The 10,012-nt window shown below is 42.2% G+C and overlaps 1 protein-coding gene across 1 annotated transcript; it reads left to right on the forward strand.

The window, feature by feature from the left end:
• The first annotated feature begins 4,814 nt into the window (after nt 1-4,814).
• Nucleotides 4,815-9,059, forward strand: LOC135364433 (tubulin alpha-1A chain). The gene is made up of 4 exons (XM_064591317.1): nt 4,815-4,956; nt 7,034-7,256; nt 7,418-7,566; nt 7,865-9,059. Exons 1-4 carry the CDS (start codon nt 4,954-4,956, stop codon nt 8,843-8,845), a joined length of 1,356 nt encoding a protein of 451 aa, XP_064447387.1. The 5' UTR covers nt 4,815-4,953; the 3' UTR covers nt 8,846-9,059.
• The last annotated feature ends 953 nt before the right edge of the window (nt 9,060-10,012 follow it).

A 10,012-nucleotide genomic window follows, 5' to 3' on the forward strand; every position in this document is an offset into this window, starting at 1 on the left:
CTCAATTTTAACACAATTTTAAATGAATATGTCCTTTCACAGGTTTTTAAGTATAAGATTTACTTCCATTATGGAATTAAAGCAGCCATATTTAGGATTTGGGATCTTCATCTTAAAACTAACAGGCAGCCACTGATCTGCTTTAAGCAGTGGAGTGACATGATCTGTATTATGTGACATGATCTGTGAGATGTATTATAATAAGATCACTCTGGGGGCACCTGGGTGGCTCATTCGGTTAAGCGTCTGCCTTCCACTCAGGTCATAATCCCAGGGTCCTGGGATCAAGCTCCCTGCTCCATGGAGAGCCTGCTTCTCCCTCTCCCTCTCCTTCTCCCTGCTGCTCCCCCTGCTTGTGCTCTCTCTCTCTCTCTCTCTGTCAAATAAATAAATAAATAAAATCTTAAAAAAAAAAATAAGATCACTCTGACTGTTGTGTGAGGACTGAACTGGGTGAGGGTAGGAGCAAGTGTATAAAAAATCTAAGAGGGTACTAAGGTTGTCCAGGCAAAAGATGATGTACTTACTAGAATGGAGGTAGTTGAGATGGAGAGAAAAGAACAAGATTTGAGAAAGATTTAGGAGGTAGACTTGACAGGACTTAGTGACTGATTCTACGGTGGTTAGAAAAGGAGGGGAGATATCAAGAGTAATTCTCATTTCTGATTTGAGAAACCAGATGTATGCTGCTCCATCTACTGAGCCAGAGAACCTTGTAGGAGATGCATATTTAGAAGAAGATAACTAGTTCAATTTGGGATACCTGTGAGAAACCCAGCCAGAGACTAAGTTTACTACAGAATCTGGAACTAAAAGGAGTTGTTAAGAAGTGGGAGCCTGAGTGGCTCAGATGGTTAAGCCTCTGCCTTTGGCTCAGGTGCCCTGCTCCTTGGGAGCCTGCTTCTCCCTCTACCTCTCTCTCTCTTTCTGTCTCTCATGAATAAATAAATAAAATCTTTAAAAAAAAAAAAATTATGGACAGGGGCGCTGGGTGGCTCAGTTGTTAAGCACCTGCCTTCGGCTCAGGTCATGATCTCAGGGTCCTGGGATCCAGCCCCACATTGGGCTCCCTGCTTAGCGGGAAGCCTGCTTCTCCCTCTCCCCCTCCCCCTGCTTGTGTTCCCGCTCTCCCTGTCTCTCTCTCTGTCAAATAAATAAAATCTTAAAAAAAAAAAAAAAAAAAAAGAAGTGATGGGCATATAAAAAGGATTTGAAGCCTTGGGAACGAAAGCACTTACCATCTTCTAGGAGTGACTAAGAGCATATAGAATAAAATGAGAAAAGAGTCTAGGACTGAACCTTGAGAAACTCGAACATTTAAAGATTGGTAAAGGAGGAGGAACCAGCAGAGACAGAGAAGAAACAAAAAATGTAGGAGGGAAACCCAGAAAATGTGGAGTTTCTGAGGACAAGGGAAGAAGGTGTTCCAAGAAAGAGATAATATATCAACTGTGACAAAGCTTATCACAGGTCAACAAGAACTAAAAGGTGTCCAGTGGATTTAGCAACAACCATGGAGGGCATTTGTTTTCAAGGAGTGGTAAGAGCAGAATCCAGATTGAATGGATTTAGGGATAAATAGGAGGTGAAGAAACAGGAAGAAAAAAGTGACAACTTTCTTGTTTCCTACATAGGCTATAATACATAGGGTCGTGCGGTGGAGTCTACAAAGCTCCTCTCCATATACCTACAAACTGATGCTGTCTCCTATATACACGTACTTGTTTTATTTCTTCAACTAAATTGGAAGACTCTAGGGCTGCCTGAGTGGCTCAGTCAGGTCATGATCTCCAGGTCCTGGGATCGACCCCCGAATCAGGCTTCCTGCTCAGTAGTGAGTCTGCTTCTCTCTCTCTCTCCCTCTGCTCATTCTCTCTCTCAAATAAATAAATAAAATCTCAAAAAAAAAAAAAAAAAAAAGATCAGGGCGCCCAGGTGGCTCAGTTGGTTAAGCTACTGCCTTCGGCTCAGGTCATGATCCTGGAGTCCCGGGATTGAGTCCCGCATCGGGCTCCCTGCTCGGCGGGGAGCCTGCTTCTCCCTCTCCCACTCCCCCGTCTTGTGCTCTCTCTCTCTCTCACTCTCTCTCTCAAATAAATAAATAAAATCTTAAAAAAAAAAAAATCAGAAGACTCTAGAGAAAAGAGACCACACTACTACCTCTGAATTACTCACATTATCTAGAATGATCAAGGACTCACTGTAGACACCCAATAAATGCTTATTTAATAAAAAAGGCAAAATACTTATTACATACCTTTAAATTATTAGGCATTATAGTAGTTAGTGAAAATATGCACAGAGAGAAACCATTCATTCATCAAATGCATATATAATGTCTAGTGTATGCTTGGCACTTTGCCAGGGACTGGGATTCACATTTTAATGGAGAAGAGGTGTAGATACACAAATAAAAAATTTAAATTCTACGAATATTATAAAAGAAAAGATGTTTTACGCTAATCTTACCGTGGACACGAATGAACTTATTAGCAGAATACTTACACATCTATATTTATGTAAGTTAAAGAAATTGCCAGAAAAAAATAAAAGGTGAACTATAAAATTTTTTTTAATAGTTTGCATGCTATTAAGTCAGATAATGAGGGAAAAAAGAACAGATTAGTTATTTCCCTCTGCTCTCCCATTTATACATTTAAGATTATCAGTGCTCAAATAATCTATTTCTGACCTAGATCTTATTGTTACTTATGCCCAAGGGGAGAAAAAAAAAATCCTCATTTGCATAAGGAACAGAATAGCTCTGAGATAGAATTACAAAGAATCAATTGCATGAACATGCCTCTCTTTTATTTAATCCTCTATAAACTGCATAAAGAACTGAGACTATTGGTGAAATGACATATTTCTTTTATATTGTAAAGAAAATAAAATTCAAGACTATGCCTCTCATTCCATAAGGAAAGATTTGTACACTTTACCATGGTCCAGCAGCGTTTCATTTATTTGACTATTAAAATTTCATAAAAAGTATTTTCAATGAGTGACATAAATCCTTATACTCCCCAATGCTATTTAACTCTTATTTTTATTAAATGTACTTCTAGGTGCGGAAAGAAACATTCAAGTTGTCCTTAATTCTACTGTCTTTTTACTGAAATATACTTTTATTTGCTAAAGGGATGGAGATAAGATGATGTTGAAGATTATTTTTTCTATGAAATATGCAAGAAGTAGATAAAATGATGTGTGTGTTGGGTTTTATTTTTTCTAGGGAGACTACTGCAGCAAACTTGAACAAGTAAAGCAGAGCTATGGAGAGCCGGCTAGAAAAATCCATGGCAGCCATTGTCACACCACAACCTGCAGCAGCTGTCTCAAGACCCTCCCTCCCACGCCTGCTCTGCCCTCCAGCCCAGCAGGAATGAATGGGCTCCGCAGAGCGCTGTAAATGGTGCTGCAGACCCTGAAAATCTGTTGCTGAAAACCGAACATAAAAATCATCTGCCAAAATAGAAATTTCCAACTTTGGTGGTCATAACAAACCTCTTTACCTCTGAAATTTCATTAGCAATGTCAGGTGGTAATCAGTCCAGAGTCTTATTCTGCATAGCCCGTCCTTGTTGGTAATAGAGCCTTTCTAAACAGCAAAAGAATGTTACTGCAATCCATCTCCTAGGGGTGAAAGCAAAGCCGTTTTGTCCCAAGAGGCAATTGAGCAACCACCAGTCTCCAGTTGAATAGCAACGGTGTGAGGCTGGCCACAATTCCCACAGTTAGAAGCCCAGTCTCTTTGAGATTTACTGAAATCACACAAGAACTACATAAAAAAGAAATGCAATTATTGAGCTGACATAGTTGTCTGTGGATGGAGACAAAATTACAAAATGGTCTTCTTTCTTACATTATACAGCTCTCCTTTTTAATTTGATGTCCTAGTTATTCTTCTCTTTCCAGAAAAAAAGAAAAAAAAGAACAATGCAAAATATAACTGCATGGCACAGGTAATAGTACCAGCTTCTGAACTTCTTGTATTTTCTCAGTTCTGTATCAGGAAAGAAGATTCATTTTAAAGAACAATACACTATATAAAATGTATTACATGGACTTCTGGTAAAGGAATATTTCTAGTAGACTATTTAACTATGCTATGTTTCTTAGATCTTAATTATCACCATGTTAGAACTACTCGTGTGCTTCCATATTTAGTATGGTTTTCTTCCATCTTCCCTTTTTGTTCAGCTTTTTGGGGGAGCGGTGCAAAAGAAGGTCTGAAGATAAATTACTTGAACCTGAAAAACCGTTTTGGATGGCTCTATTATTGAACATTTTTTAATATTAAAAAAAAAAACACATTTACCCGAGCCATTTTAAGCATCATTCCCATCTTCTCTCCTACTTTATCTTTAAATCAATTGGAGATGTTGAAGCTTCCCTGAATGTGGCAGAATTTAGTGTACTTTGAGAGAGGGGCTGGGAGTAATTTTCCATTAAATATTTCATCTCAACACAAAATCTGCGATGTAAGTGTTGGGGAAAACCTACATTGGTGATTTTAACTGTAGTATGAAGTTTAAGCAATATAAAAATCATCCAATTCAAGTTCCCTTTCTTCCCTTCTCCCTCCCCCGCCCCAACCCCACCCCATAATGGATGCTCGGCTGACTGTTTTTGCACAGTCTCTTTGTCTGAAGGATGCAAACAGTCTATGGATGCTAGGGAAAAGGGGGTGGGGGTGAGATTACCTCATCCCATGTTGCCTGCACCAATCACCACTCTCCTGTCGTGGCTTCTCCAGGCAGATCGAGGGGTCTGGACCAACAGGAAAAGGCCCCAGCCCATCCCCATGGTGACCGAGTTGTATATAGGGAGCCGCATCCGCCCATGTGCCGCAGGTTCTCTTACATCGACCGCCTAAGAGTCGCGCTGTAAGAAGCAACAACCTCTCCTCTTCCTCTCCGCCATCTGCTCGGCAGACGCAAAGCAGCAACCATGGTAAGAATCTTCTTTCTCTGGCTCTTTGTGGCCATTGGGTGGGGTCAGTCGCCCAAGATCTACTTGGAAAATCTTAAGCCCTTTTTCCTTTACAACTTCTTCGGGTAAGGGTAGCCTTTATGCTTTGTTTGCGGGGTTTAGCTTTGCTGCCCCACATCCTCGAGCCCGGCCGCCGCCGCAGTGCGGGGTGCAGGAGCCCAGCCAGAACTGCGCCCGGGGCGCAGCAGAACCGTGGGGAAGAACAAAGGTGGCGCAGAGCGAGTACTTGTTATCTGAGCCCTTCCGAGCCGCCAGCAGCCCATCTGTCGGTGACGAAAGAGTCTGGGGCAGGGAAAAGCAGTCGTGGCGTCGCCTGCTCGGCCCCAGCGTCTGTGCGCACGGTGTTCGTGGGACTCCGAGAGGCTTTTCTTCCTGGCGTTGTTCCCTGGAGGAGGGAGAGAAGTCGTCCAAAAGGACCCGGGCTCAGTGGGTGTAGCTGGGAAGGGGGGAGGGGGAAGGACAGGGACAAAGCGGAACCTTGGGTTAGTATAAAAAGATCTCTCTACGGTTCGCTGGCATTTTAGCAAGATACCCGTATATTAACGGCGGGGAAATGTTAGTTTCTGTTGGAGCCCCTGGCAGCCGCCGTCAGGGCGGCGCAGGGGCGGAGTTGTTTGTTTCTGGCTTCTCCGGCCTTAGAGCCACTGGGCGGGGTTCGCCCTCAGTAAACCTCCCCCTGTCAGAAGACTAATTAAAAGCCTTTCATCATTGTAGAACTGTAGGCGTTAAAAGGTTTTTCATTCACTGTTAAAACTTAAGATGAAATATTTTTTTCTTGAGATGCAAAATCACAGTTCTCTTGACAAGCCCTTTAAAGTCTGGTCTGGGACCACCCCGCCCTGACTGACTGGAGTGTGTGTGTCTTGTCTGTCCGTCTGTCTGTCTCTGCGTGCTAGATGCACGTTCAGCAAGAGAAAAAGCCCACTTTGAGAGCCAGGGTACCCTAACGCCCAGAACCCAGGGAAACGCCCTTCCCCACCCCCACCCCGCCCCCGCCCATATGTCAGTGACTAGACAATGGATAGACAATGGAAGTTGTAGCCATAAAGACCATAGAGAAGATAATCTCTTATTGAACGTGATAAGTATGAATATTCTGTGGTGAGTAGAGAACCTGAGAATGAAAATACTATTTTGTTGTTTTAAATAAATATTTCATTATCCTTTCACCGGGCTTTTATTCTTAGTTAGGTCCTCTGATATTTTTCTGATATAGGAACTGTTGTTTTAAAGATACTAATAATTTTTCAGTCTTTTGCAGTGGAGAAGATTCTGGAAAGACTTCTTTTTAAGTAATGAAAATGCTGCAGACAAAGCACTATACTCTCTGTCCAACTGTCTTTTGTTCTAGTGCATCTACATTAATTCATTTCAATTTAGGCATATGGTTCCAGCCCGGGTCAGAGAAGGAAAACTGGCAGCATAGCACAATGAGATCATGTAGGCAGTTTCTGGAAATAGAACTTACTCTGTTAAATAATGTAGCAGACAGAACAGGCTAGTACCAGGCACAGCAAATGCAGCAATGCAGCAATGCAGGAGGCAGACCTTGTTTAGCTTCCAGTCCCCTAGCACTAATGGATTCTGCAGATAGACTGCAAAGGGGTGTGGCATCTAGCCTCAGCTGCAGCACAGATGTCCATGTTAAAATACCAAGTCATATATAGAAAAAATTCCTTATTTAAAGGGAAGGCAGTAGTAATATTGATTCCAATTAATTAATGATTAAATTTAATTTACTTCATTTTATAAAATCTGTGCTTTAAATATTTTTTAAATACAAAAAAATTCTATTCAACATGACTGGAAACAATGGGCTTGCACATGGGTTAAATAGCGCAACATTATTATTCAGACCACACCCATCTGCAGCATTTGTAGCAGTGCTTTTCTTTAATCATTTCTATTGAGTTAGGGATAATCTCAAATAAACTTGAAGAATACCTGTACATAATTAGAAATATTTTCAAAAATCTACTGAAAATTCAAAATGCTAACATAACCTAATTTTACAATTTTCTTCTTTTCCTTCCCACAGCGTGAGTGCATCTCCATCCACGTGGGCCAGGCTGGTGTCCAGATCGGCAATGCCTGCTGGGAGCTCTATTGCCTGGAACACGGCATCCAGCCCGATGGCCAGATGCCAAGTGACAAGACCATCGGGGGAGGAGATGACTCCTTCAACACCTTCTTCAGTGAGACGGGCGCTGGCAAGCATGTGCCCAGGGCCGTGTTCGTAGACCTGGAACCCACGGTCATTGGTGAGTGGCCTCAGTGACCTCCATGAGCTCCCGGGGTGAGACAGTGGAGGGGGGGGTGTCTGGGACAGGAGGTCTGTCTTGAGGCTCCGTGGACACCCTGGGGTTGAGCGGGCTTGTGCAGGGGGTAAGTGAGGGGTGGCTGCTCTATTTCCCTTTTGCAGATGAAGTTCGCACCGGCACCTACCGGCAGCTCTTCCACCCTGAGCAGCTCATCACTGGCAAGGAGGACGCTGCCAACAACTACGCCCGAGGGCACTACACCATTGGCAAGGAGATCATTGACCTTGTCTTGGACCGCATTCGGAAGCTGGTAGGTTTATTCTCAAGAATAAAGTAAATAATGATCCTAAGGAAGACATTGGAAATACGTTCTTTTCATCTTAAACACAGAACTGAAATGTAATAGAGTGAGGTAAACTATTCCTTTATAGTTTTTTTTTAAAAATCCAATTAAAGCATTAACTATTTGGTGTCATTTTATAGATATTAGTGAAGCTATTTTTAACTAAATGCTTAATAAGATCTATATTCTTGGAATTGTATGAAAAGTGAAAATATATTGCAAAGAGCAGTAATAATATGTTTTCTCTATTCCTTTTTTCTAACAGGCTGACCAGTGCACAGGTCTTCAGGGCTTCTTGGTTTTCCACAGCTTTGGAGGGGGAACTGGTTCCGGGTTCACCTCCCTGCTGATGGAACGTCTCTCTGTCGATTATGGCAAGAAGTCCAAGCTGGAGTTCTCCATTTACCCAGCCCCCCAGGTTTCCACAGCTGTAGTTGAGCCCTACAACTCCATCCTCACTACCCACACCACCCTGGAGCACTCTGATTGTGCCTTCATGGTAGACAATGAGGCCATCTATGACATCTGTCGTAGAAACCTCGATATTGAACGCCCAACCTACACTAATCTAAATAGGTTGATAGGTCAAATTGTGTCCTCCATTACTGCTTCCCTCAGATTTGATGGAGCCCTGAATGTTGATCTGACAGAATTCCAGACCAACCTGGTGCCCTATCCCCGCATCCACTTCCCTCTGGCCACCTATGCCCCCGTCATCTCTGCTGAGAAAGCCTACCATGAACAGCTTTCTGTAGCAGAGATCACCAACGCATGCTTTGAGCCAGCCAACCAGATGGTGAAATGTGACCCTCGGCATGGTAAATACATGGCTTGCTGCCTGTTGTACCGTGGCGACGTGGTTCCCAAAGATGTCAATGCTGCCATTGCCACCATCAAGACCAAGCGTACCATCCAGTTTGTGGACTGGTGCCCCACTGGCTTCAAAGTGGGCATTAATTACCAGCCTCCCACTGTGGTGCCCGGTGGAGACCTGGCCAAAGTACAGCGAGCTGTGTGCATGCTGAGCAACACCACAGCCATCGCTGAGGCCTGGGCTCGCCTGGACCACAAGTTTGACCTGATGTATGCCAAGCGTGCCTTTGTTCACTGGTATGTGGGGGAGGGCATGGAGGAAGGAGAGTTTTCCGAGGCCCGTGAGGACATGGCTGCCCTTGAGAAGGATTATGAGGAGGTTGGTGTGGATTCTGTTGAAGGAGAGGGTGAAGAAGAAGGAGAGGAATACTAAAGTAAAAAATGTCACAAAGGTGCTGCTTTTACAGGGAAGCTTATTCTGTTTTGAACATTGAAAAGTTGTGCTCTGATCAGTTAATTTGTATGTAGCAGTGTATACTCTCATATACAATTACTGACCTATGCTTTAAAACACAACGCTTTGTTACAGACCCAAGCTGTCCATTTCTCTGATGGGTTTGAATAAAGTATTCCCTGTCTTAAATGAATTCAGTCTTGTGTTTTCTTTTTGGGTGTCTGAAATTCATGTATTTAGTTCTGAGAAGAAAGAATAACTGTTGACTGTCGTTTATACATGTACTGTGAAGTGACTTATTTTAAATTTTAGTATATTATAAAACTTATTCATAAAATACAAAATAACCAAAAATTACCACTAGATAAAATCTATGCTCGTCTTAAATTTTAACTCCACTGTGTTACTTAAACTGCTAGTACTCTTTAGAATTGATATTTACTAATATACAGCCAAAGGTCTGGTTACCTGTCAAGTCTTATATGACAAACATAAAATGGTGAATATTCCAAATGCATTATCCTGTGTTAAGTTTATTTTCATGCATTCTCATCCTGGCATGTGTTTAGTGCCATGATGCTTCCTCTGCCCTGGGTTCTCAAAAGAAGTCTGCCCTCCAAGCAATTGCTCCCTAGTTCTTTACTTCTTTCCAAACTTATTTTCAGCTAAATGTCAACAGAAAAGCCTGATATATTTACTCACTCTAATGTGTTATATATCTGAATTTTAACTCTCTAAATATATTATTTTAATATGGGACAATAACTTCAAAGAATAAAACTAATCATGCAGTTGTAGGCATCAGCACCAACATAGTGAGAGGAACAGTTCTGGGCCAATGGTTTTCACCTGCCAGTCCAACTGACCAAAAGGCTAAGGACCCAAGGACAGCAAACTGTCTTGTGCTATCACACTATCTTGTTCTAGAATGATGGACCCAAGGACAGCAAACTGTCTTGTGCTATCACACTATCTTGTTCTAGAATGATATCGTGATGAAGTTCTTTTTTGGTATTTATAGCCTGTTTAATCTGTTTTTCCTTTGACACTGCCAACAAAGGGGTGTGATACTACTACAGTTACTGGAATCCAAGTTTAAGTTAATAGAAATAACGAAAAATAAGAAATAAGCCAAGATCAACTAGC

Source organism: Mirounga angustirostris, unplaced genomic scaffold, assembly GCF_029215605.1.
Source record: "Mirounga angustirostris isolate CCGP_5_RB_7025 unplaced genomic scaffold, mMirAng1.0.hap1 SCAF_5, whole genome shotgun sequence".
Taxonomy (NCBI): Eukaryota; Metazoa; Chordata; class Mammalia; order Carnivora; family Phocidae; genus Mirounga; species Mirounga angustirostris.

Excerpts from the sequence above, each read along its gene's own strand:
- LOC135364433 (XM_064591317.1), top strand. Across the intron at positions 7,257-7,417 it reads CCTGGAACCCACGGTCATTG|ATGAAGTTCGCACCGGCACC; the intron begins GTGAGTGGCCTC and ends TCCCTTTTGCAG. Across the intron at positions 7,567-7,864 it reads TGGACCGCATTCGGAAGCTG|GCTGACCAGTGCACAGGTCT; the intron begins GTAGGTTTATTC and ends TTTTTCTAACAG.